At 27.1% G+C, this 27,958-nt stretch overlaps 1 protein-coding gene across 3 annotated transcripts in view; it reads left to right on the top strand.

The window, feature by feature from the left end:
- LOC136075278 (solute carrier family 2, facilitated glucose transporter member 8-like) overlaps window positions 1-25,001 on the top strand; it is a 46,501-nt gene extending 21,500 nt beyond the window's left edge. Inside the window, exon 4 of one of the 3 annotated variants that reach the window (XM_065787894.1) lies at window positions 24,102-25,001. In XM_065787894.1, the coding sequence (XP_065643966.1) occupies window positions 24,102-24,739 (638 nt within the window). In that variant the 3' untranslated portion in view covers window positions 24,740-25,001. Of the gene's footprint in view, window positions 1-1,960; window positions 2,960-24,101 lie in introns of those variants that run through there. The other 2 variants (XM_065787895.1, XM_065787896.1) reach the window with 2 other exon arrangements.
- The last annotated feature ends 2,957 nt before the right edge of the window (window positions 25,002-27,958 follow it).

The following is a 27,958-nucleotide window of genomic DNA, read 5'->3' as shown; positions in this document are numbered from 1 at the left end:
AACTAATTTTTTATTAGTAGGGAGATCTGTCAAAACAAAAACGTCATTAGTTATTAGTGATTGCATCTCTTCTTCCATGGCGCTTTTCCATTTATAACAAACATAATAGTTTTAGCTTTGTCTTTGCTTTGTTTTCTGCGGGATTTATCATTGTGAATATTTGATTTGCAATAATTACACCACATCTTGGTTTTAGTTTTTGTTTGACATTCAGTTGATTTGTTACCTATCATTCCACAAGTATAGTAAGTCAAAACTTTCTTTATATTACCCCCACTAGTTTTGAATTTCATTATCTTGTTGTCTGAATGTTCATTTTGATTTGTACGTGTGCTTTCTGTCTCTTCAAAATTTCGTAGAGCTTGTTTAAATTTTTGAAAGTTATCACTAGTTTCTGATTGAGTTACGATAGCGACAAAAGCCCTATATTCATCAGGTAATCCTTTTAGTACCATAGCAATAAGTAAAGCATCACTTACATTTTCACCAGCGGTATTTAACGTCGTAGCTGATTTTTCTGCTCTAATAATGTAATCTGTTATAGACTCGTTGATAAGTTTCTTTAAACTTGTTAATTGATTATATAAAGTTATAATTCGAGGTTTACTTGTACCAGCGTAGTGATCTTTTAGAATTTTAAAAGCTTCTCTTATTACTAAAGCTATGGATCTTTCATCCAAAAATTGAATAAGTTCAGCAAACGCCACTTCATTTTCGTCCTCGTCAATTTCGTTACTTCCAATTAAAATATCTTTCAAGTTTTTTAGCTTCATATATCCTAAGAATTTTGTTTCCTAAATTTCAAAATGTCTCGCATCTTCATCGAAAATGAGGTTTTGCCATTGGTTGCTGGGCCCATAACCTGTTGATATCTTCGTATTGTCCATGATGGAGGAAATAATTAATGATTCAATATCACTTGTATTATATATTTTATTATATAAAAACTACATGCCTTGTGGCTAACATAAAACATTAGGAATATCGGCACATAAAAACGGCGCCGATAAAACGTGTAAACAAAAATGGTCTCAATAAACTTAACAATATACTTATATATATATATATATATATATATATTTATATATATATATATATATATATAGATATATATATATATTTATATATATATATATATATATCTATATATATATACATATATATATATATATATATATATATATATATATATATATATATATATATATATATATATATTCGAAATACACTCGAAAATAAGTTTTATATAGATATATATAGATATATATATATATAGATATATATATATATATATTATATATAGATATATATATATATATATATATATATATATATATATATATATATATATATATATGAAATACTTTCTAAGAAAGAATTTTTTTTAATAAACTTAAACAACTTGCTTAGAAAGAATTTTATTTAATAAATGCGAAAAACTTGCTAGAAAAGAATTTTATTTAATAAATCTAAAAAACTTGCTACGTCAGAATTTTATTTCATTAATCCAAAAAAACTTGCTTGGACAGAATTACCATTTATAATAAAAGTGAATCACTGATGAATGATTCAGAAATTTCAGATAATCTTTATTATTTCACAAAGATTTTGTTAGAATTAGATTATACTTATTTAACATTTATTCAATTAAAAATCATAACTGTAATTACCAAATTGCGCGCAAATTCTTTCTTAAAATTTCTTTGCTAGCACGTTTTTAAAATTTCTTTTCTAACATTTCTTTGCTAGTACGTTTTTCCAATTTCTTTGCTAGAAAGAAAATGACTTTTACTTGTGCGATTTCTATCTTAAAAAAGTCTTTGCTAGCAAGTTTTTCATTTTTCTTTGCCAGAAAGGATATATGTAATTCTTTCTTCTTTTCTATCCTTCAATTATTCTATCCTAAAAAGTAATCATGTTTTTTTCTATTATAGCAAGAATTTTCATGTTTCTTTCCTAGAAAGGCTTTCCTGAATTCTTGTCTAGAACCGGCCACCTTTCAAATGACTAACACATATTGTTTTATTTTTACGAAATGGCAGTAAAATTCGAAAGCAATCACAGTTGGCGACGTGAATTATCTAATAACAGGCGCAAAGTTACCGTCTAACCGTCAAGTTCTTGCAGTACTTTTTTTAACATTCGCGAGTGTTAAAAAAAGAGGTAAAGTTAAGAGTGTATTGCATTTTGGGAAAAAGCTAGAATCCTTAGCAGAGCTATACTTAACTGTGTAAAAAAACGTGCAGATCTTCCCCATGTTTGGAGTGAGTTGCAAAAATTAATTTCGGTTAATTTTTTGTAGACAAAAAATTAGCCAAAAAAGAAAAAAAGACAAGACAGAGAAAACTAAAAGAAGAAAAAAAAATAGACATTAGCAAATGTTTCTAGTGAGTTTTTCGTCATTTCTTACTACACAAGGTTTTATACAAACGTAAAAACATTACGATCACACACTGGCACCGATGAAAGCCCTGAGGAACCGTTACTGTAAACCTTTCAAACAGTAAGTTCTAAAACTACAACAAAAAGAAGGAAAAACTTTATCTCAATATAGGCAAAAAGGATTATAATACAGGGCCATTAAATAGAGCTAGCGTACTTTTGAAACAAAAACTAGACAAAGAATTACTACTTTTTGCTTGTTAATTAATAATTACTTTGCTCTTAATTAAAAGTTAATGAGAACTTCCGTTTTAACAAGGGATGAAGATGTTGTCAATATAGAAGCAAAAAGAATTTTTTTTCCTAAAGTGCAGTTAATGATGCAGCTAAACGAGCAGTAAAATTTATTAAAGATTTTCATTGTTTGATCACTGCAAACGAAGAACAAAAGCAATTTTTGCTACGTTGTGTGCAAGAGCATATAAATCTGTATCTAGACTGTAAAAAAGAGACTTAAAGAAAAATATTCTGCTCGATCTGTAATTTTATATTTCTTTAATAAATATTTTATTTAATATAAGTGCTTCAATTGATTTAGCTACATAACGAGAAGGGGTAAAAATAGCAATCTTCAGAGTTCTGTCGGCATTCGTTAGTTTTGTCGTAGGAAGATAAAACTTTGTATTTAAGTAAGTTTATTATATTGGTTACTTCAAATTTACTTTTTTTTTAGAAATTTGTCACGAAATAAAAACTATCAAAGTTTTGTTCTCATTTGGGTATTTTTTTAACTTACAAAAGTGCAACTTTTAAAAAGTATAATAAATATATATATATATATATATATATATATATATATATATATATATATATATATATATATATATATATATATATATTTATATATACTTTATAACAATTGTTTGCATTTATTTGTATATAATTTTCGTCGCAACTTTTTCGTTGCTGTTGCATTTAATGACAGCTATTGCGAGAAACTTTTAGTTATGTAATTTAAATATATCGTAATAGTTTTTTAGTTCTCAATATATTATTTTCTTTACTAATTACATATCACACTGTATTGAGCACTCTTACTGGAAATATTACCATAATTACTACAATATTTAGTCGGTATAAAAGGAAAATGCACTAAGTCCAAAAACATACATTTGCTGTAAGAAATAGGTAGTTGTCATGTTTCTGACCAAAGTACAGCGTTATCAAGAGCATTAACGAAGTGATAATTATGAAACGTGTTTCAAAATGAACTCTATTACTCGATGTCATTGGCATAAATCTTGAATGAGCAATTAAGATTGTTAACTGTAGCAGTTAAATCGTTAATATATAGTAAGACAAATGTTGGATCTAACATACTACCCTGAGAAACATTGCTAACAATGAGAGTTGAGTTTAATAATGACCTTCTAAACTTAACTTAATGAGATACAGAATCAAAAATTTTTTAAATCATTATTTTGTTGTTACATGATTGTTAAAAGATATACACAAGTAGAACGTTTCTTATGGAGACCATGTTGATTAAGGGCTATTAAGGGCTATGGCGATTTAAGTACTTAATAATATCCGAGTTAATATTTCTTTCTATTGCACGACAACAGTTCTATCTGGGTGAAATTGGACTATAATTATTAGGGTCTGTGTCGCTCTTTTTTTAGAAGTTGTAGAAACAAAAACTTGAAGCCGTTGTTGTGGTAGAGTATTTAACTTGAAGCTGGAATCAAATACAAATGCAAGTCGAATACATAAAACATGAGCTTGCTTTTTCAGAAGAATGTTTGGTATTTCGTCAGGATTATCAGATGTACTGAGTTTGAGACCGATTAAAGTTGAGTAAACCGTCTTGACAGAAAGGTTAACGTCTTCAATGTTAATAGAGTTGTTAGGAAAACTATTATTATTTGGCAATTTGTTGTTATTATCCGTAAATATACTTCCAAAGTGTTTATTAAAAACGTCTTTCAATATTTCTCTTGTTTTTTGCTAGTAGTTAACTTTAAATTGTTGTTTTTGGCCTTTATATGGTAGTTCCTTATATAATTTTTTTAGTTTACCCTTAATAGCTAAAGAACTTTCTAAGCTTGTTGTCATCAAATAATTTGAGTTTAACCTTTTTTATGTATACAAGTGTATAAACTTATATATAGTCAAAAAAGTATAAATGATTCAAAACTTTTGAGTACTGTAATTAAATTTTTATTTCCATCTAAAAAAAAACCTTTTTTTAATGGATGAAAAATGTTATAAAACTTTACTTTTAAATAAGAGAAACATCATAAACATTTACATTAATTACGAAAACAATTATTATTAACTAATATTGTTATATGGGTAAACTATTTTTTTGCTATAAACTGTTATTATTATATGAATAAACTATTTTTTTTAACACTTTATATTTAAAAAAGTATTACAGCCAGTAGTGAAGAAACTTGTGAAAGATAGAAAATAAATTTAAATTATACATTAGCTTGGAGCAATGTTATTTGTTACATTGCAATTAATATGCCCACCTTTCAGTGGCGTAGATGAAAGGTGTACGCCACTACCACGTTTTTATGTCTAATTGATAAAAGATAAGTTCAAAGCTTGTTCGATGAAAATGAAGTTAGCATTATTATGCTTTTTTCGAACACTTTCTAAGAAAGACAAGGATAAATGGCTAAAATTAATTATATTAACATAATAATCTTATATTAGATCATATTTAACATAATAATCTTGTATTAGAAAAATATAGTTGACAAAATAAAGTAAATTTTAATCTTCCTCTATTATAAACATAAATATCTAAAATTATATATAAATATTATCTTTATAACATCTTATCTTTTTTTATATTAATGCTTGATAGAGGTTACAGAAACTCAGTAAAGATTCAGTCTTAACAGCATTGTTGTAATTTAAAAACTTTAAAATAAACAGAGTATTACCATTGCCGCCATTTAAAAATTGTAAATAGTGTAAAAGCGTTTGCTACATGCAACACTTTTGGTTTAGACTTCTCTAAGCGTTTGCTACATGCAACACTTTTGGTTTAGACTTCTCTAAGCGTTTGCTACATGCAACACTTTTGGTTTAGACTTCTCTAAGCGTTTGCTACATGCAACACTTTTGGTTTAGACTTCTCCCAGTGCATGATAGAAGGTAAAATAATTAAATTGCAAAAAAATAAATAAAAAGAAGGTAAAAAAATTAAATATATAAAAAGAATTTAAAAGTTCGTTCCAGTTATAAAATTTAAAAAAACAAAAAAAAACAATAAAACTTTGATAAAGGAAAATATCCCTCAATTTTTTCTGAAATTTTTACTACGGTAAAGAAATCGGAATTATTTAAATATTTGACTTGAAGTCCTTCTTTTATATTGCAAGTTTTTATTTTTAAGTCGCTTTATTACGATTAATAATTGCAAACTTAAAAAGTATATAGATAATTAATTATCTGTTAATAATGAAATATTGTTTTTGCATGGACAACGGTACAATTTAAATAATTTGGGATAGCAGGCAGCATTTGATAATGCTATTCAGGTAGTAACCAACGGGCAGGTACCTGTGTACCCGTTGACATTCCTAGTTCTAGATAATGTTAAATATTATTAATAACAGTGTGTAGAGTACAGCTTAGAGTCACAATCCGTGAATGTGTCAACCTTCTTTACTTTAATTTTAGATTTAATTCAATTCCACGTTGAAAGCAAACTATTTCTAATAGAGTCTATTATAACAAAACAAAGCATTTGATAATCTGTATAAGTCAGGGTTTGGCACTCTTTTAAGACGGAAGAGTCAAAGTTTACAGTTTATAAAAAGTTTGCCGTTTTTAAAGAGCTACTTACTCTGTTTTCAAAATTACAATACTATTTGTGCATGGGGCTGGAGAGCCACATTTTAACATTAAATATTTCTGATCAACTTTGGCTAGCGAGCTGCAGGTTGCTATAAATATTCAAGGTGGTACAACACCAAACATTTTTTAAAATCTTCAGAAAAATGAAACTTTTTACATTTGGCTCATTTGATAGTAAATTTATTGTAGATATATAATATATAAAATTAGTTTTTTTTTATATATTCAGAAAAAGTAACTTTTTTAAAAAAAAGTTCCGTAGCAATAGTAAACGACTTGCGTTAATACTTGACCAGAGCTAGGGTCTAGTTTGATAAAATATAGCCAAGGCCGGGGCCGGATTTGTGAACGGGTTTTCATAAACATTTATACAATCTAAAGTATAATTTTTTTGTTCAAAGTTCATGTTATACTTTGTATATATATGCATATATAAACATCATTATGAACCACATGATCATTATAATAATCATTACCATCATCATCATCATCATCATCATCATCATCATCAACTTCTCTTTCAGCAGATACTACAACATATAAATACTAAAGTTTATATAAATATAAAAGGATATTGTATGGCAGCATCTAAATAAGTATGTTTATATACATATGTATGCATGAAGTGCATCTCAGAAGCTTTTATTCCTTCTGAACTAAAAGTTTGAATGCTTTTATTCCTACTTTTTAAGTCTAACGTCATTCTACTCCATATTTTTTTCACTATCTTAAGCAGCTGCTTTAATTATCATTTATTTCATCTTTTTTACAAAAACATCTCTCTTAAGAACAAATGTTTTTTTGTTAATCTTTGATTTTAATCTCTGTTATTCTCAGTTTACTAAATCTTGTTTCTTATATCAGGTGTTAGGTTCGAGAGACTTTTGATTAGTCTTCATCAAACATTTACTAAAGTAAGACTTGCACTTAATCTTATTAATTATACAATGTTTAATAATATTTACATTTTTAATAGTGCTAAATAAGTGGTTCCATTTTTTCAAAACTCTAGAAAACACTTTGACTCTCTCTCTCTTATTTCTTAGTAACTGCAGCAATAAAGTTATTCTTGAAGACCTTCACTTTTCTTTATTTCAAGTAACTTTAAGGGTACCACAAGAACAAGCAGCTGATTTCTATTCTGATCACTCTTCTGTAACAGTCTAAGGATTTCTGCGGCTTATGGATTTAAATTCTGGACTTGAAATCTGCAATTTTTGTTAGACAAAAAAACTCATTTATTTATAAAATTTCGTGGTAGCATCTAACGTTGACATTTTTTGGTTCCTGGATTACCTAAATGCCTCAATTGATTTCATTGTATTTCATTAACTTCATAAACTTATCATCAAGTGCTTCCTTGCTTACATTGCCAATGTTGTTTCTTCCACTTATTTGAGGGATATTTACCTCCATATAATGCTTCGCGACATTATCAACTGTTATAGGTAGTACATCATTAAAGGTATGGAGTTCATCCTTAAAGTTTGCAAGAAGTTAAAGAATTACTTGCTTCATTGTTGGAAGTATACTTTCTATGATTTCTTTGTTAGTGATACCAGGTGTGGTCCTAATATCTTTTGTACATAGTGATCATTATGTCTAGTTTTCATTATGATCATTTACATTATATATTAATCATTAATAATTTGAAAGATAATCAAAGTTAAATAACAATACAAAACAAAGATAAAATAAACGTTCATAAGGTTTTATCATGAACAATATCTATTTTTCAACCCGTAAAATAAAACATTGTAGAAAAACCTTACTTTATTTTAATAAGGAAACTTGGAAAAAGAAAAACATACATGACTGCTTTGATGTAACAATGGGCAGTTATGACGGAGCAGAAATTTGTGAATTTGTTGGACTATATATTTTAGATTTGTTAAGTAAAGTAATCAATATAAAAGATTTAGGCTTTTATCGCGACGATGGTTTAATAGTAATGCGTAGAAAATCTGGTCCACAGCTCGACAAAATTAGAAAAGATATTATAAAAATTTTTAAAAATATTGGCTTTCAAATCGAAATAAACATAAATTTAAAAATTGTGAATTTTCTTGATGTCACATTTAACCTCTCTGATAATTCATATAAGCCTTTCAAAAAACCAAACGATGAACTATTATATATTAACATTAACTCTAACCATCCACCCCAAGTTCTAAAACAAATCCCGATTTCAATTAATAACAGACTAAACCAAAACTCCTCAAATGAAAATGTATTCAATTCCTCTAAACGAATATTTGAAGATGCCCTAAAAAAAAGTGGTTTTGAAAATTTTGAACTAAAATTTGACCCTGAAAAAAGAATACAAAAGAAACGAAATAGAACTAGAAATGTAATTTGGTTCAACCCCCCATATAGCAAAAATGTTTCTACTAACATAGGAAAAGTGTTTTTAAAGTTGGTCGATAAGCATTTCCCGCGATCTAATAAATTACATAAAATTTTTAATCGAAATACAATTAAAGTTAGCTACAGCTGCACAAAAAATATGGAAAGAATTATAAAAGGTCACAATAATGCTTTGTTAAACAAAAAAGAAATCCTAAATGAAAAAACTACAGAAAATTGTAATTGTAAACAAAAAATCAATTGTCTAATGAGTGGAAGTTGTTTATCAAAAAATGTGGTATATAAATGTGTTGTTTCCTCTAAGAATGTACCTGATAAACAATATATTGGCATAACAGAGGGTGAATGGAAAAAACGTTTTGCCATTCATAAGCAATCTTTCAAGAATAAAAAGTATTCAAAAGACACCATGCTGTCAAAATATATATGGGAATTAAAAGAAAAAAATATTGATGATTTTATACTGAATTGGTCTATCCTTAAAACAGCGCCTGCATATAACAATATTTCCAAAAAATCCATACTATGCCTTCAAGAAAAAATTGAAATAATTACACATGCAAATCAAGAATGCTTATTAAACAAAAGATCGGAATTAATTTCTAAATGTAGGCACGAAAATAAGTTTCTCCTAAAAAACTATAAAAATAAATGAGTTCAAATAATATTAACATTAACTACCCTTTTTAAAAAAACATTTTAAAAAAATAGCATAAGTAATCATTTCTAAAGAATTCTTTTTATAATAGTGTCAGCAAATTCCACAAATGTGTGAAAATTTACCGTAGTTAAGACATTTGCAACTTCCTGTAATTTAATTTTTGGTATAAATTGAAGTTTTATTAATTTGATCATCCATTTCTGATGAATCTTTGTTGATGAAACACAGTGTTAAATGGAAAAAATTTTTGCTAAGTGATTTTCTACTACTAATATAATTGCTCTGTTCTTTTAAGAACATTGAGTACTCTATTGTGTAGAATACTTTTTAAAGTTGTTTAAATATATATATATATATATATATATATATATATATATATATATATATATATATATATATACATAAAAAATAAGACATATATATATATATATATAAACTTACCTATATTTATTAGAATATTATGTATATTTCTTAAGTATTTTTAGAACATCATTTTGAAACTTAAAATAGCTATAGAACATCATATAAGAAATAAATATATCAATAAAACATTATATAAGAACTAAATATATCAATAAAGCATCTTATAAATACAGCAACTAAATATAGAAATAGAACTTAATAAAATAAATAAAGATAGCAATAGAACATCATATAAAGTGTAAATAAATAATCAAGGGGTGAACAGATTTTATCTGCTAACCAGCTTCGCACCCCTTTTTCATCGATATGGTTGGCTTAGATGTATTTATAACACATTGTTTCTAGTTTAGGATTTTGAATGTTAAATCTTCTTGACTCAGTATAAAGCTTTTTCTTGTATCTCTTTTTTTATGAATAGGCAACTTATTTTATTATCTCCTAATGATGGTACAGCTATAAAACTCAGTCTAATGGTTCTAAGGACGGCATGAAGTCAGATTTCTGAATTCCGAAGTGTCGTTTAGAAAGGCTAATTTTATCAACAGCTTTAAAATATCAGAGTACTAAAAGCGCTATGTTGCCTTAGTAATAAGACATTTGTTTGGACTTTTAACTAGTGTATTGAGTTCTTTTTGTGCTTTGAGTCGAGTTTTTTAACAAATCTAACAATGACTAAAATATTAAAAACTATAAAATAATAAAAACTATAGTCATCACCAAGTTCTCTAAATCTATCATATACTAGTATTCGTAGTCTTTAAATTAACATTTTTTGTTGAGTCTCATCTCTTGCAAAGTTCACCAGACCTACATGCTTTGCGTGAGAATAATTAGAATTCAGCTGTCTCATCTTGCAATCTTTGAGTTGATGGTTATTTTCCTAAAATTTGTAAAAACTTCAATAGTCATATGCTTAGCCTAGGCATTTTTATTCGCTAGCAATCATCCGTTTGTCGAAAAACTAGGTATAAAACTGCAGTGCTTTTGTTAAGCCCCACTTCACTCTCTCGTCTTTTTCTTTGTTCTATTTTGCTCTCCTTCATCTCAAGACTGCACTTTGTTTAATGTTACTTCTGATCAAATTGTCTTCTTTCTTTTTAACCTTCGGCCATTATTGTTGCTGTTAGTGACTTTAATGTTTATCCTAATAAATGGTTTGGCTCAAGTGTCAGTTACTCTGTTGGCATTATTTTTTATTTTATTTATTTACAGTTTTGCCAATAAAAAAAAATTAACTGTTGCAACTTAAAAATAAAATGTAATAAAAAATAATTAGATGATCAGGGCAAGAAGAAGACAAATTTAATCTTATCACCAAGCAGGAATGGATGCAGCATTTTTTGGTCTTCGAAATAACTAACTTACAGACATGGTGCTAACTCCAAACATTTATATATAAATGCTTGGAGAATAAACATATATGTTTATACTTATGTCAAAAAAAAATGCATTGTTAAATGTTGGCGTAACTGGAGCTTAGGAACAAAAAAGCCCAAATATTTTCGCTCCCCTGCCCGAAACGCGAGAGCAACAAGTTAATAAAATATTTTTTTTTACTATTTTTAATAATACATATATTCATCAATAAATTTTAAATTTCATAGTAAACTATTTAAGTGTTCAAAAATTATGACCATATAGAATTTAAACCCAAACCCCATTAATTTTGAATATTTATTCATAAAAAACAGAAAAAACACAAAATGTGGACATACGGTCATGGTTTTCGGCTGACGATATGTTGATTAATTATGTATTAATATTCTACAATATTATAATAATTAACTATTAATAATTGATTTCTAATTTAAAGAAGCTTTATTAGAAGAAATTTAATTCATTTTCATTTAACGATTGTAATTAAGTTTTGTTTTAAATTGGTTTAGAGAATAATTCGTTTTCAGTTCATTATTTAATATTATGTTCCACAACTCTGGTCCTCGGTTTACGAGAATTTAGAAGTCGAATAATGAGTTTTTGATTGAATGTAGTTGTATTTTAAAAATCTAGTAGTGTATATGTGATTTATTTTTTTAAAAGTTGAATAAAATAAGATTGGTAATATATTTTTATCAGTTTGAACATGAAAATAAGAGCACAATAGAGGTTTAGTTTATATACACTTAGGATATGAGTTTATGGTTTAGAGATTGAGTTCATTAAACAGTGTTAGTGTGTGTGAGAAACGATCTACGTTTGAAACTATCCTTATAGCATGTTTTTGTTTGCTAAGCAATTTTTTTTATTTTCGTCGCGTTAGTGCTGCACCAAGGAATGTTTGCATAACTTAAGTTGCAATGAATAATAAAAAAGTAAATGCTTTTTAAACAAGATTGATTTAATAACTGCTTAGCTTTGAACATTATATCTAAATTTTTGATATTTTATCTTTAACTGTATCTATGTGTTTCCTCCAGGTTACATTTTTGTCTAGAAACAAATCTAAAAACATTATTGATTACTCTCTCTTTATTAATTGATAATCAATAAAAAGGTCCGGAAGTTCTTAGGGAATGCAGACTATGGAATAAAGTGTATTTTGTTTTAGTAACATTTAAAGATATTTTGTTTGTTTTAAACCATGGGGTTAGTTTGTCTTGTTCTTTGTTTACTGTTTGAAATAATATGCAGATATCTTTATTGGAATAAAACAAGCTGGTATCATCTGCAAACAAAATTGTATTTAAAATGTTAGAAAATATATTTAAATTGTTTATACAAACGAGAAATAGAAGTGGTCCTAAAATTTATCCTTGAAGAACACCACATTAAATTATCTCATAATTAGTTTTTCCTTCATCATATACAATATACTGCTTCCTATTTGTCAAATAACTCTCGAACCAGGACAAGTTAGTATTTTTTTATACCACAACTTTTGAGTTTCGATAGAAGGATTTGATGATTGACTCTATCGAAAGCTTAAATCAATAATAAGACCTATGGTATACTTACCTTCATCGAACGGTTTAAATATGTCCTGAACAAGGAGAATGATTGCGTAATAGGTGGAATGGCCAGATTTGAATCCAAACTGTTAAAAGTAAAGAATATAATTTAAAACATAATAAAGCCTATTATACATAACACGCTTTAATTTTTTAGAAAAACGAGTAAGAATTGAGATTAGACCATAAATATAAATTACTGGATACGACATAGACATGTCAGACCATATAATTTAAATAAATAGTAGCTTAATAAAAGTATTATGTAATATAATATATGTATTATAAAGCATATTACTATTACAAAAAGTTTATTAGAAGTAATATGTATCAACAAGTTTTACTTAAATTTGTTATAATGAACTTGTATAATTTCAATTATTAAGCTAATAGGCTCATGACTTGAGCCTATTAACAATTTATGGGAAGCCCTTGAGTCAAGACACTTGAGGATTTGATAATAAACAGTTTTATAATGTGAAGTTTTCCTAGCAAATAAAATATACAGTCTAAATTTTAACGTTTTACTTTTATTGAATATTGATTTGGTTTCAAAAAAATGGTGTTTTCAGAAGACTAACTAATCATTTTTATATACATCTATATCTATCTATTAGGTGGGTTCAAAAAAATAAAATTTTCAAAACGCGAATACACAAGAAGCCAAATTTGGGGAAAATATTAAAAAAATGCTATCACGAAGAAAAATTCCAAAAAGATTGATGTTTAACTTATGCTTAAGTGGCAAAATACCCCGAAAAATGCCTAAATTGTTCCAAAATTCTTTGACTTTAAGCTTAAAATTTTTTGTTTATAGGCTAAAAAAAATTGGTAGTTGGTTCACAACCTTAAAACTTTAAAAATTTCGCTTTCATTTTCGGTTGTTTCCATTCAATATAGTGTTTTTTCAGTTTATTAGCAGCATGAATTCCTTTTTTTTGATTGAAGCTCAAACAATTGTTCAATGAAAGCATTGTTGATAATACCATTGTTACGGTCTTTTAGCAACTTCTTTTCGCCAAAGCAATTTCCAGCTAATTTTAACATATAGCAAGCATCAAGAATTAAAAATACTTGTTTTGCACTTACTGTATCTTTAAAGTTTCAGATTTCTTATATCACTTAATTCAGCACCAAGAATTTTCATCATAGATAAAATTGCAGCTTAAAAAACCATTAAAAGTTGAAGAAATAACTCCAGTTGCATGACCTTTAATGAGACATTCGGAAATAATATTTGCTTTCTCTTTTGAAGTCCATCTGTTAAAAAATACGTTATTGGGATCTTCCAATGTCCATTAATAGCATCTAACAACAAAACAAAAGCTTCTTTAGCAGCACCAACACTGTCATCATTAAATCCTGTTCTATAATTAACAAAGCCATAGGATTTATGCCCTTACCAATCAATTTGCTTTCAAATTAACACTTCATCCATCATCAAACTGCATACACTTTTTTTGTTAGATTTATTATTTTTCAACTTTAAAATTTGGAACACTACATGAGTAAAGCCTGGCTATCTATTAATACTACCATACCATTTTCTCAAAGTGTATGGGTGAGGAAGACAAGTGTCGAAGGACTGTCTGACATAATCATATGCTTTTGCTGAATAAAAATGCAATGTTAATGGAAAAGTTCGCAATGATGGACAGTATTTATTTTGCTTTTAGATTTCAGTTTTCTTTAAATTAAATCTTTTACACCAGGATTAAGACTATTTAAAGTTGCTGTGGCTTCATCACTAATTAAACGTTTTTCTCGTAATTCATTTATCACGTTTTCAATTTTTGCAACTTTTTTTTGGAGTCTGCGCTTTAATTCTTATACATTTAATACAAAAGACAATTTTTTGTTGACTGTTTGCAAATTGTCTGAATCAGTTTCCATGGAATATTCTGCACTCATTTTTTTTTCTTTGTACTAATCACCTTTTTTTTCATAAGTATTATAAAAAACTGTCATTTTTTTCTTTCTTTATCTCTTTTTTGGGCATTCTTTCTGTTGGTGCTTTTTGAATTTTATTAGTGGTTGGTTTTAAATGTTTTAGAAAATCAAAAATTGTTGGTATTGCACCAGGTTTCAAATATTTTCTCAAACAGTAACCGGTCGTTTTGCTTTTGTCAAAGCAGTTTGTAGAAAAATAATCTGAACAAATAAAACTAGCGGAAGAGGGAACAAAATTCTTTCGTTTTGTTGCAAGAATCCATGCTGCTCTTTTATCTGGATTCACTGGATTTATTATTTAAAAATGCATAGCTAGGATTCATTGTACATACAATGTTTGTCTTATAAAATTAACATAATAAATTTCTATTGAATCTTTAAAAACAAAATATTTAAATTTTATAGATACTAAATTGTTACCTATGATCTAGCAGTTCTAGCTGTACACCCAAAAGCACTGCACGAATTAACCATTTTAAAACAAGTACTAATTCTTTAAATATATTGTACATAAATATATATGTACATTAAAGATAAATATATTATACATAAATATAGATGTATAATTTTATATTCAATATTAGCCTCTTAAAGCATATAAATCCATATAAATCTTGCATTGGATTGCATACAACAATATACAAGTTAGTTAGGTAATTCGTGGCATATAATTTTAATAAAATTATTTGCATTTCAGTATTTGAAAGGTTTTTTTTTTAGATTTTTAAAATCTTATAAAACGAAGTCAACTAAGATTTATTTTATTTAGTTCTTTTATAATTAAAATATATATAAATCATAAATGAATAACAAACTCCTTCGAAGTTATTGCTTTATACTATACATAGTATAACTTAAAATTAAATTATAAACGTTGTTCAATATATACGCTGAATAAACAATATTTTTCTGCCTCACTCTACGTCATCAAGGTAAAGTTTGCCCGCCTTCAATTATTTCTGTCTATGCTAGTATATGTATGGATAGTTTGCCGTATCCAGTAATTTCTATATCTATGGATTGGACAATAATTTGCAATTTCAGCAGAACTGCCTGATTTTAAAATTAGAATGATTTTTGCGAACTTTAGGTTTTCTGGAAAAATACCGTATTTTAAAGATAAATTAAAATATGTAATAATGGAATTGGAATGTGTTTGATTGATTTTATAACGATATTTCTACTTATAGCATCAAAACCTACGCCTTTATTGGGCTTTAACAAAGAGACTGCGTCTGATAGTTCTTATTCCGTAAGTTTAGTATTAGACATAGCACTAATGTTGTTTGAGGTAACGTAAGAATTAAAGTTTATTTGAGAAGTTGCCATATTTGATGATAAAATAGGACCTATATTCACAAAAAACTGATTAAGTGTTTCAGCCACTAAGAATTTATTTACAACACAGTTGTTATTAACTTTAAAATTGTTCGGAAGTAAATTTCCGTATAAACATTTTTTACCAATTACCTCCTTTATAATTTGCCTCTATTTTTTTCGAATCATTCTTGTGTTTCATTAATTGTTCCGAATAGTAATGTTTCTTTAAGCGTTTTAAAACTGATTCATATAGGCGTTTATAGGTTTTATAATTAGTTTCATTTTTAAGTCGTTTTTTTAAGAAATTTGTTATATAGACGCTGTTTTTTTTTTGTTTTTTTTTTTTTTGAAGATATAAGAACGCCTCTCGTGATAATTACTTAAGTAAATTCCGGGAATGTTTTATTGTAAAGATTAGGAAATTCATTTAAATAGATATCATGCTTTATTGGCATTTAAATTTAGTTTTAGGGTATCCCAGTTGACACTTGTTAGCAGTTTATAAAAATTTTTGACGGAAGCATCGTTTATTAACCGTGTTGTTAATAATTAGTTTTTTTCTATCACTAATAGCATCATAGTTGTTGCATTTTTACGATAGAATATAAATAGGGAAGTGATCAGAAATGTCAGATTTAATTACTCCCGTCCTTATTTTAATATTTACGAACTCATTTGTAATAATTTTATTTGAAGATGTTGCACTTTCTCTAGTTACTCGCGTTGGTTTATTGATTGGGGGAATATAACTATTTTGAAAAGTTGTGTTTAAGAAGTTCCTAATGTTTTTATTTTTACCGCATTCTAATTTATTGAGATTGATGTCCCAATAAATATAAACCAATTTATTTAAAGATGATTTATTTTTAATTACATTCTTAATGTGATTTTCTAATGCCTTCATACTTTGAGGGCGGTCTATATTAAAGCATAGTTGACGATATTTGAAGTATCGTTAATAATTTCAACGCATATAGATTCTTAATCATTAGTGGTTGAATTTAACTGGTTTAATGTGGTTAAAGAAACGTAAATCATTCGTAAACGCATAAAGATTCGTAATCATTAGTGGTTGAATTTAACTGTGGTTTAATTTTGAATAAAATTGAATTTTTTATGTATATACACAAACCTCCATCTTCCTTATTTGATGCTCTAACTTGATGAATTACTTTACAATTAGGTAATAAAAATTGGAATTGTTTTCAATGTTTACATCGTGACACCATGTCTCAAAATTTTTTGAATACTTCTATTATTAATGTGAAGCATTGAAAACGAATTATCTATAATTCCTTTATCAATATTTTTTGAATTTGGGTTATAGTATGAAACGGGCTAGTATTTTTAATTACGTCACTATGGTTAAAAAAAATATAATCGGGATCTGAATAGTTGTTTTAAATTATTGACTTTTTCTGTGAATTAAAAATCTTGTTTGATAAAATAATAGTATCAGCCAGTTGAAATAAAAAATAAATCAATATAAAGTTAATTATCAAGAAAGTAATATAAAAGTAAAAAATCATTAAACATCATTTTTTTTCTAAATTTTTTAACAATGAGTTTATCATATATAATAACAGAATATTTACCATCTATCCTATGTGTTTTGCTTTCTTCAAGAAGTGAATCGATGTATACAAAAACGTTTTAAGTCATAAAAACTATTTTTTCGGGGAACGAGAAAAAACTTATTAAATCCAAAATTATTACTTTAATATATTCAAAAAAAAATCTGGGTGCTTTTAGACATCTTTAAATATTAGATTTGTTAAAATATATATCAAAATTTGTGATATATATATGTGTTATACATAGTTAAAGTTGTCTGACTTAAAAATAGTTTTTATGACTTATAACGTTTTTGTATACATCGATTCAAGTGTCTTTGTTATTATAGTAGTTTCTATCGAAAAATCCTCGTTAATATAAATTCCCGAACCTTTTAGTTTGTTGGTGTTTTTTAGAATCTTCACTTTTTCTTTATAATTAAGTAACTTAATTACAATTGTTCTAGGTTTTTTATTGTTGATTATACCAGTTCTGTGCGCTCTATTTATGATTACATCTTTTACATTAAGGTTATTTTCAAGAAAGTTTATTATTTTTACTTCCATTTCATACCAGTTTCGTTGTTATTTTCTCTGACCCTTCGATTTGATGATTATTTCTCCTTTGGCAATCTAGTCTAAAATTTTTTTTTTTTTTTTCTCCTATGGTATGCATTCGACAACATTAATTTTTCCTTATTACCGAATTTTTTATCATTAATCTTTTTTTCACGATAATGCTCATTCAAATATTAAAGCTCTCAACATTTACCATTTTCAATCTCAAGCAGAAATAATCAAATTTCCATCTAGTTTTCTAGACAACCTGAATCATTTAGTTTTTCTACTTGACTTATTACTTGTTTCCTAGATCCTAGTGCTCAGTTTCTCAACATTCATCTTTAGATGCTTCTGATCACGGTTCAATCTCTCTAAAACTGTTATCTCATTTTTTTTTCATCATGAAAATCCTCCTATCATTGTACCTCTCACAATTACATTTAAGCTGACTAAATACTTTCCACAATTTTCTTCGTGATAGCCCTTGGGTTGAAATCTGTCGTCTGCTTGCTAATAAATGTAACTTTTTGCTAATAAATATGCTAATAAATGTAACTATAAAATTCCAGTTGGTTAAAAAAAATTTGATTTATATCTTGCAACAACTGATTTAATTATGGAAGAACAGATTTTAACCAAAAGTGAACATACTGCTTTTAATAGTCTGAAAAAAAATAAAAGTGCAGGTATAGATCAAATTAATGTTAATGTAATTAAATCTGTTTTTGATATTATCGAACCCTCATTATTCCATATTTTTAATCTCTCCCTTAAATCAGGTCAAATTCCAGATAAACTAAAAATTCCAAAGATAACACCTATTTTCAAATCTGGCGACGAGACCAATATTTCAAACTACAGACCAATCTCAGTCTTACCCTGCTTTTCTAAACTAATTGAACGCATTATGTACAACAGACTTTATAAATATCTATCTGAAAATAAGATTTTATATAAAAATCAATACGGTTTTAAAAAAAATCATTCTACTAATCATGCAATAATTGAATTGGTTAATAGTGATTGCTATACAATAGGGGTTTTTATTGATTTATCCAAAGCTTTCGACACAGTCAATCATGAAATTCTTTTGAAAAAATTAGAAAACTATGGTGTTAAAAATCAAAGTTTACTTTGGTTTAAATCATACTTAACTAACAGAAAGCAATTTGTACTTAAAGAAACAAAAGACTCAAAAAACAACTTAATAACTTTTGGAGCAACCCAAGGTTCTATTTTGGGACCATTATTGTTCTTACTTTATATAAATGACTTATATTTATCATCAAAAGTATTAAATACTATCTTATTTGCAGATGACACTAATTTGTTTTATTCTCACAAAGATATACTGTTCTTTTTAAAATATTTAACGAAGAATTAGATAAGATCAACGAGTGGTTTATAAGTAACCGACTATCATTAAATGTAGAGAAAACAAAATTTATCCTATTCCATAAACCTAGTAAAGCCGGGAATATTCCTCTTAAACTACTCAATCTTTTAATCAATAATAAAATAATTAAAAGGGAATTGACTACAAACTTTCTGGAAGTGCTCGTAGGTGAAAAATTGTCATGGAAATTTCATATCAAATATATTGAAGGTAAGATCTCAAAAAATATTGCCATGTTATACCGAACAAAACCTTTTCTTAATAACGAGTCTTTAAAAAATTTATATTTTTCGTTTATACACAGTTATCTTTCATACTGTAACATTTCCTGGGGTAGCACTAATCACACTAAACTCAAAAAAATTTATAGTAAACAAAAACATGCTTGCAGGATAGTATTTGGGGCAAATAGAAAAACACAATGCGAACCTCTCTAACGTCAGCTTGGAGCTTTAAATATTTACAAGCTTAATATTCATCAAGTAATGTTATTTATGTTTAAAGCAAAACTTGGGTTTTCTCCAGTAACATTTCAATCCTACTTTATTGAAATCTCCCATAAATATCCAACCAAATTTTTAGTGAATAACTATGTGGTTCCCATAAACCTTCTTAAATTAAGTTCGTACCAAATTCAATACCGGGGACCTTTAGTTTGGAAAAAATTTCTTCCAATCTTTAGTAAAAAACAAAACTTCGTTTTAAACTGCACTTTGCAAAGTTTTAAGGATGATTCAAAACGGTATTTACTGAACATGGAATTCGATATATTAGATTTTAAATACCTTTTTTGAAAACAATTTAAAGGTTTGGACTGAATCGCTTGAAAATAAATTAAATCTTCATCACTTTCTTTAGCTTTTATCAAAATGGTTTCTAACCATTAGGATAAAAGATAACGAAAATAAAATTGTCTTTTTCGTTCATATTTTTGATTATATTAAATAATCAGCACAAATACTTATGTTTACATATATTGCTTTTTTTTTTTTTTTTTAATTAAACAACGCATTTTTTTTGTGTCTCTTTATAACATTCATGATTTTCTGTCGTTCTTACTTTTTTATTTTTAAAATTATTCTGCTGGAAGATTGTTAGCAACAAATTATTTTATTGCTGAAGTATTTGATTTGTTTTTGTTTTTGTATTTATACTTTCTTTTTGTCTTTTATCATTTATTGTGCATGTAAATTTTTGTGTGACGGGGCTCGGTGATAAGACAACCTGTCTTCTTCTTGCTCCGGCCAGGATTTTTCTTTTATTGTAATTTCTTTTTTGTAATATTTATCAACGGCAAAATAAATAAATAATAAAAAAATAATAATAAAAAAAAACTTCTTGAATTCAGGCTGGCATAGAATCTTTTAATCCCTCTCAATAATTCTCAAGTCAAGCTTCACTCTTTTCCGTGGTTTTTTGTGATTTTCACATCCTTCCTGATATAGCCGACAAACAGGTTGATCCATTGCTTGAAATTCGTATCACTTCAGCTTTTGTATCTAAAGTGATTTCCTACTTAAACTCTTCTACAGTCTGTGACTGTTTTAGAGTCTTGAAAAAGTGTTCTCCAGAGCTGTCGTTTGTACTTTCAAAACAATTTAACAAGTGTTTATCCTCTGTTATTCCAATTCTAATGTGAAAAATTTATAATGAGCTACTTGACTCGTCTAACAACTGTCCAGTTAGTCTTACTATTAAAAGCAAAATTTTTAACAACATTTTAATTAACAAACCTCTCATCTTAAATCTAACAACTTACTTTCTAATCATGGATTTCGTGTACTGGTTAGGGCTATCGCTCTCACGATTTCTAAGGCCTTTGATAAAATTAGACATGCTGGTCATCTCCACAAGCTCTTATCTTACGGTGTATCAGGTAACATCTTTAAGATTATTAAATCTTTATTTACACATAGGAGTATAAAAATTATCCTTGATGGCGAGCATTCTTTTTCATTTCCTGTAAATTTAGGGATTCCTCAAGATTCTATCCTTAACTCTATACTTTTTTTAATTTACATTAACATTATTTGCTGATGACACTACTATTTATTCTTGTTTTGATAGGAAGCCAACATTCTCTAATTGCTTGGAGGGGATATTTGAACTTAAAAAAGACCTTACTTCTGCTACAGCATGGAACTTTCAACAGCTGGTGAAACAATCTAAATCTTCATAAATTAACGATAATGTACTCAGTTAGTTATCCACCCATCGTTTTCTAGGATTAACTCTTATTTCCGATTTTTTTTGGAAATCATACATCAAATTCATTGCAAAATTAGCATCTGCTATGCTTTGATCTCCCTAGCATGCTCGCCACTTTTTTCTTCGGATACTATTCTTTTTTTCTATAAATCTCAAATACGTTCTCGTATGGAATACTGTTGCCATATCTGGAGGAAATCATCGAATGATGCCCTTTCTTTTTTAGACAATGTGCAAAAGCGCATTATAAACATAGTTGGACCTGCTCTTGCAACCAAGTATAAACCAATGTCACATTGTCGTAATGTTGCTTCTCTTTCTCTCTTCAAATAATATTGTAATGGGCACTACGCTAAAAAGTTAGCGTCTCTTGTGCCATCTACTGAAATTCATTCTCGTCATTCAATTAAGTCTCGTCCTTTTACTGTGACTATTCCAAAGTGCTCCAAAAATTTTTGCTTAGATTTTTTCCTCAAACATCAGTTTTTTTGGAATTCGCTCCCTTCATCTTGTTTTCCTGATTCTGTTAATCGTCTGTAAATCGTTATCTCGCTTTATAAACTTTAATGGAATTCGCTCTCTTCATCTTGTTTTCCTGATTCTGTTAATCGTCTGTTAATCGTTATCTCGCTTTATAAACTTTAATTTTTTTGCTAACACTAACTTCCAACTCTATTAATATTTGCTTTTAGTTTTGTAGGAATATAGATGTTACAAAAACAAGACTTTCTGATTGCAAAATAACTGTATTTATTTTGCAACCAGGAAATAACATTAGCTACATTATATTTTCAAAATGCTATTTGGAAATAAATTTCTCTAGGATATGGCTAATTTTAGTTTAGTTATTTGTTTTTATAATTTTATAAAGAACTTACTTATTTTTAATATCTGCTTTTAGAAATTATGTTAGCTTTTTGTTTATTTTTCGTTAAAAATAGTTTTTTCCGAAATTGAACTTTTCTGAAATTGGGATTCTTTATTCAAAAAGATGTAAACCTAACTATGTTAGTATAAAGAAAAAAAGTGTTTATCATCTTACTTTACATTCACAAAATTATTCAAGGACCAATACATTATGAGCTTTAGCAAACAAACAAAAAGCTTCATTTGGAGAAGTATTGTCAACAACTGGATAATTTAAAAACAAAATTCCAAGAAAATAGACATGCGATGTTCAATATGAAGGACATCATATATTGCGTCATGATAATGCCAAACCGCATACTGCTTTGAACTCGTCAAATAACTGCAGAGCTAGGCTGGAAAATTATGTCGCATCCTCCATAGTTTTTGGACTTAGCGCCCTCCGGCTATCGCTTGTTTTTTTTTTACAAAATTTCTTGATTTGCAAGAAATTCGAAAATAATATCAAGATATCGTTTTACGAATTCGAAACGATATTGAAGATATTATTTTCAAACAAGCACTGTTTTAATTTTTTGAATCAATAAATAAAACGTTTTTGTCATGGGAAAGTATAGCAATTATATTAATAAAGTTTATAAAGTTTATAAGTAATATCAAAAATTTGTATTTTATTTTGTTTTGAAAACGGACAGAACTTTCCGGTTGATCTAATGTATATATATATATGTATATATACATTTACATATATATATATATATATATATATATATATATATATATATATATATATATATATATATATATATATATATATATATATATATATATATATATATATATATGTATATATATATGTATATATATATATATATATATATATATATATATATATATATATATATATATATAATTATTTTTTAATTTTTATCATACTTTTATTTTTATTGAAGCATATTTAAATTTATTTAAATTATAGAAATATGTTTTTTATATTGATTTTTATTTATTTGTTATGTATTATATTTCATTTTTATTTTCATCTATTTACAAAAACGATTAATTACAGTAATATAACCATATTTAAACCTTTGCCGTAACCCTAACCCTAATCCTGACCTTGATGCTATCCCAAACCAAATCCTCATTTGATGTAGCAGCACTCTCCTGCGAGTAAGGATATTTGATAGTCAATGTAGGTACTTTTCGTAAAATACCTACATCTCTATAAAAGTTGCTAACAGGGACAATTTTTTACAAAAAAAACGATGCTTACGGAGACAAAACATTAATGGCTACACTATAATGACTCTGATTATGCTAATGTCCAATTAAGTGTTCGTTTTTTTGTAAATTCCGTTCCCAATAAGTGATACTATAGGTGTATATATATAGTTATATAGATATATAGATATATATATATATATATATATATATATATATATATATATATATATATATATATATATATATATATATATATATATATATATATATATATGTATATATATATATATATATGTATGTATATAAATATATATAAATGCATGCGTTCATACAAACGTAAAAAGTATGTTTATTTATTTTAGCTCACGAGCAAATAGCATCTGTTAACGACTTTTGTTCACCGGTATTGTTTCGACCTCTCATAATTGGAAGTTTATTATTTTTAATTCATCAGCTCACTCTTATTGGATACATTATTTATTTGTCTCATTTTCTAAAGCGTTTCAAGCATTTATATATTACATTAACTTGCTTTTTATTACAATTGATATTTTCATTAGCAGGATGCTTTATAGTTAAGAGGTTCTTTCGCAGATATATTCTTTTATTTGGAAGTACAACTTTGCTTTTGTGTAGCATTGGATTTGCAATTTCATCCGACCTGAATAAAAAACTTAGTGAGTTAAGGGTAGCCTACCTAATTATATATGCTATAATCTTTATAACTACATGGGGATCGTTGCCATGGATTATAGTTTCGGAGATATTTCCGCCTCGTGCTCGTGGACTTCTTGGTGGTATTGTTAGATCATTTATTTGGCTGTTCTATATTCCCACGGAAATGATTTTTTTAAAGCTGGTTTCTATTAATGGCTCTCTTTGGTTTACAGCTTGTATATCCTTGCTTAGTATACTGTTTATTTATTATATTGTACCGGAAACAAAAAAACTTACTTTAGAAGAAATTGATCAACACTATCTTATCTATCGCAGATTTTGAAATTAATTGTTTAAACAACAATTTTTGTCTGCTAATTATCTAAAATGTTGTTAGAAATGCTGATTTTCAAATATGCATTTGATTCTTTTTTCTTTTTATATCAAGTGTACGCTTATTAAGTAAATTGTTGTTTACTATATTGTATAGAAAAAAATTGAGCTTGGTTTAGAAACACATAACTATATAACATGGTATTTAGATGGCAATAAATACTTGATTGATACTTATTAGGATTTTATAATGGCATATAAATATATATCAATTTTTCTGTTGTTGTTTTATTTATATATATATATATATATATATATATATATATATATATATATATATATATATATATATATATATATATATATATATATATAATGATTTGTCTAAAGTTTGCCAAAAATTTATTTATAACTGGTTGCCTTTAAGTTAACACCTTGTTTTTCCTTTTTTTTTTTTTTTTTTTTTTTGATTTTTCTTAGCTTAAGATAGACAGCTATATAATCGCTAACTCTCTCACGTTGTTGGCTTCTCACTCAAATTCTAGAAAAAATTTTTACATTTAAGAAAATTTTTTAGACTTTTATGATTTTTTTTTTTTTTTAATGTATCTCATCGGTTTTTTACAAGAAGTCAAGCCTTACCTTTAGTGTCAAGCTTTCTTCTTCAGCGCTATTTCACAGCGCATGCATCGAGCTTTGGAATTCCTAACTCTGACGCCGTCTCTTTAGCCACTGCACCTCTCATGCTGTTGGCTTCATAAAATTAAATCATAAGCTCTGCAGTCAACATGGAGAAACGGGTACCACGTGAGGACCCTTATGGGTTGTCAACTGGGACCCATAAATGAAACCCTACGGAATTTCACCAGATTTTGACGCGGTTTGCAACTGAAACCATTGCGGCTTTGTCTGCTGGGTATCCTTTATATAATGATAGAATATCTCATTTCAGTATTACCTGTAAAAAAAACTTAACGTAATAAAATTGTTATACTTGAGTTTTATAGGCAAAACGGTGAATTTGATGTTTATATTTTAAAATAACACATTTTTTTAAATATATTTTAATACATTATAAAAATGACGTTTTTCAACATTTTTAAAATAAAAAAATTGTTTTTACAATATTCTAAGCGTGAAAATATTTGAAATAAAATTCCCTTTCTATCTTTATATTGATATATTACCAAGTTTCTCGAAGGTCATGCAATCCCTCCATATACGAGTCACTCAATAATTCAAATGGGTAAGACTATCATTGTTGTTATAACCATTTTTAATTAATCACATTGATCAAAACTGTAGAGAAATTTTGTTAGTTAAAGTTATTATTTATTGCTTTCATTTTTTGCCAAATAAATGTGTAAAAACAATTAATGTTTTGATATACAGATGGCATGGTTAATAAGGAGATACTCATTGCCAAGCTCCGAGAAAAAATTTTATGAAAGATAAATAACTACGTAAGTCATATATTATTGTTACGAAATAAACATAAAGTTAGACTTTCTTTTCATAAAGATAAAATAAATAGTGACAAGCGAATATATGAAGAGAAAAAAAAATTAATTTATTTTAAGACTAATAAAATATCAAAAACCTTTTTTATTTAAATTACCCAATTTTATGTTATTTTTTAAGTTATTTTTTAATTTTACAATAATAAATTTGATTTAAATAATGAAGTTACTCCTAAAAAAAGCTGAAAAATATTCAAAAAACAAAAACATATAACTAGCAGTAAAATTTATACTTTTCTTTTGAAAAAATAAAATGAAAAATTACAAAATAGAAAAAAATAAAATATCTATTAAACTCATTTAAAATAAACATGACAAAAGATTATTTAAGATTAAATACTTATTAAAAGTATTATTATATATTATAGCAAAATCAATAAGGATCATAATCTCTATATATCAAATAAAATATGTTTAAGCATGATTCTACCACTACGACACTAAGTTGACAGAAATAAAACTTAAAATAAATTTAAAATGTTTATCTGTACCACTCAGATAACTTCAGCAAAAGTAACGCACTCCAGATATCTGTGCGGCCGTGGCGCAGTGGTTAGAACGCTTGCTTTATAAGCAGGAGATCCAGGTTCGAAACGAGCTCTGGACATATTTTCGCGTCACGGTAAGGAAGGAGGCGTGAACTTCCTAGTTAAATGCACTTCCGCGGTGCTCTGTGACAAGACTTCTTGGGGCACCAAAACAAATTTAAAAAAAATATATATATCTAATAATTCTGGACTCCAGTCAGTAACTAGAAGCATTTGGTTGAACTTTGCTTTGAATGTTGGAGAGATATTGAACTAGTAAAAGTCCTAAAGTCAACATTTACTTTAGTTAATTAGTAATGCATTATTCAACGTATAAATTTTTCTAAATTGTCAATGAAACAATACTTTTGCATTAAATACGCACTAGAAAATTCCTTTTCAAACGCTATCACTAGACTCGCAGGCCTTCAAGAGATTAAGTAGAGCAAGCTACAGTCTTGAATTTGTATCTCTGATACAGACTCAAGTAGTAATATTGTAGATTTTGAGAGTTTGGATATTTAAGTACTTCTCCATTAACTAATTTCATTTAATCACCTCAAGAAACAAATCAATACATTCACTGATATTTTGGATGAATGCAGTACCCTTGAATATTATTAAACATATTATATTATTGAATATTATTAAACATTGACGGTGTTAGTATAAGTGAAAGCATCATGAGCCAGTTTATATCAATATCAGAGCAAGTGAGTAATTTGAATTTAGTCTCTGTGTACAAAATTTGTAAATTCCATGGATTTAAGAGCCTTGGTCATTAAATTTTTACCTGAGTGATTTTGATGAAAGATGCCTTAAACTGCTCAACAAAAGGATTGGTTTTGAAAATAAACGATTTAAGGTTCGCATAAGTAGATTTGTTTGTGATCAAGATTCATTTTTAATACAATTGAACATACATGGAAATGTTCCTCTACAAAATGTGAAATGGTTGTAGAAAAGATGAGGCTGCAGTTATTTTAGTGTTTAGAAATAATCCTATTTAGGGATTTGTTTAAGAATAATCAGGGCTAGCCTTAAGTAGCCTTCTAAGTTATTTTCTACAAATTTTAACTCAGAAAAATAAAAAGAATGTTTTTTAAAATATGCGCCATTCCGAAAGCATGGATTTTAAATTTGTTTAGAAATAAGTTTGCTTTTTAATTTAAAAAAATATTA

The sequence above is a fragment of the Hydra vulgaris genome, chromosome 01 (genome assembly GCF_038396675.1).
Source record: "Hydra vulgaris chromosome 01, alternate assembly HydraT2T_AEP".
Classification (NCBI taxonomy): Eukaryota; Metazoa; Cnidaria; class Hydrozoa; order Anthoathecata; family Hydridae; genus Hydra; species Hydra vulgaris.
Note: the sequence above shows the minus strand (reverse complement) of the source record. Positions and strands in the feature narration are given on the sequence as shown.